General features: G+C 36.7%; 1 protein-coding gene across 3 annotated transcripts in view; it reads right to left on the bottom strand.

Annotated features, from left to right (window-relative positions):
• Positions 1–958, bottom strand: part of LOC119592241 (phosphatidylinositol 4-kinase alpha-like) — a gene marked incomplete at its 3' end in the record, with an annotated part of 26480 nt that overhangs the window by 3660 nt on the left and 21862 nt on the right. For all 3 annotated transcript variants that reach the window (XM_037941074.1, XM_037941076.1, XM_037941075.1), the window contains 2 exon segments: positions 185–381; positions 543–778. In XM_037941074.1, coding sequence (XP_037797002.1) covers positions 185–381; positions 543–778 — 433 coding nt within the window.

Below are 958 nucleotides of genomic sequence, written 5' to 3'. Positions count from 1 at the left end.
AAAATTATGAGCTTCATTATAGATTATTATAGATACCTGTAATGTTCCAGTGATTTGTATTTCATACTTTTTTAGTAGGAAATATAATTTTGTAGATACACCTATTTATCAAATAAACTTCACAACTGTAAATACCCACTTGCACAGATCCATTAACAATTAAAAAGATTTTTAATAATCTTACCTAGTAGACAAATAAACAGCTAGTGCTGGTGAAATACTCCAAGCAAGGTTTGTGTTTCCACTCCAGGCTTTCTGGCTGTTAAAACCACCGGACAACCACTTGACTAGAGCTTCTTCTTGTGGAGTTGTCACTTCTCCTCCTTGGCCAGTGGGTTGTGGAGGTTGGAGCCAGACCTTCAGGGCTTGAATCTCCACTGCCTATTAGGACATACAAGGTTTACAGAATCCTTCTTGTAATATAATATTTCAAACAACAAATACTAACGACTGTGTAAACTTTGCAAATTTTTGCTTGAAAGTTAACTAAAGAAATTCACTCTTCTAATACCTGAATGATCATGAACACCACTTCAACTTACCAGCAAGGAGAGGATAAGTGCCCTTTTCTTGAGATAGTCCTTAACATAGACATCAGGATTAACCATTCTCTTGCTGCGATTTGATCTCTTGGAGAGTGTAGACGTATTCGATGACAGTGGGACAGTGTTGATCCAGCCAGCATTATTCACAACAAACTCACCTGACGTTGATCTCAGGTCTGAGGCCATGGATGGGGAGAGAGAGGCACCCCCTCCATACTGATAAGAGGTGAAGTCTAAAATTGGGGAAAGAATGCTTTAGGAAACTACACTGGCAAATAGTGTTGATAGTAGTATATAATTAAATGAGTATTATTTCACAATTTCCTTAAAATTTGGTGTCTAACTACTTTCCTATAAAACTGCACTTACAAATTCTTGTTTATGAAGTTAAGTACACTAAAGTAAAGGTGTAT

Source organism: Penaeus monodon, chromosome 29 (assembly GCF_015228065.2).
Source record: "Penaeus monodon isolate SGIC_2016 chromosome 29, NSTDA_Pmon_1, whole genome shotgun sequence".
NCBI lineage: Eukaryota > Metazoa > Arthropoda > Malacostraca > Decapoda > Penaeidae > Penaeus > Penaeus monodon.
The sequence above is the reverse complement of the archived record's forward strand: the minus strand, read 5'-3'. Positions and strand labels throughout refer to the sequence as shown.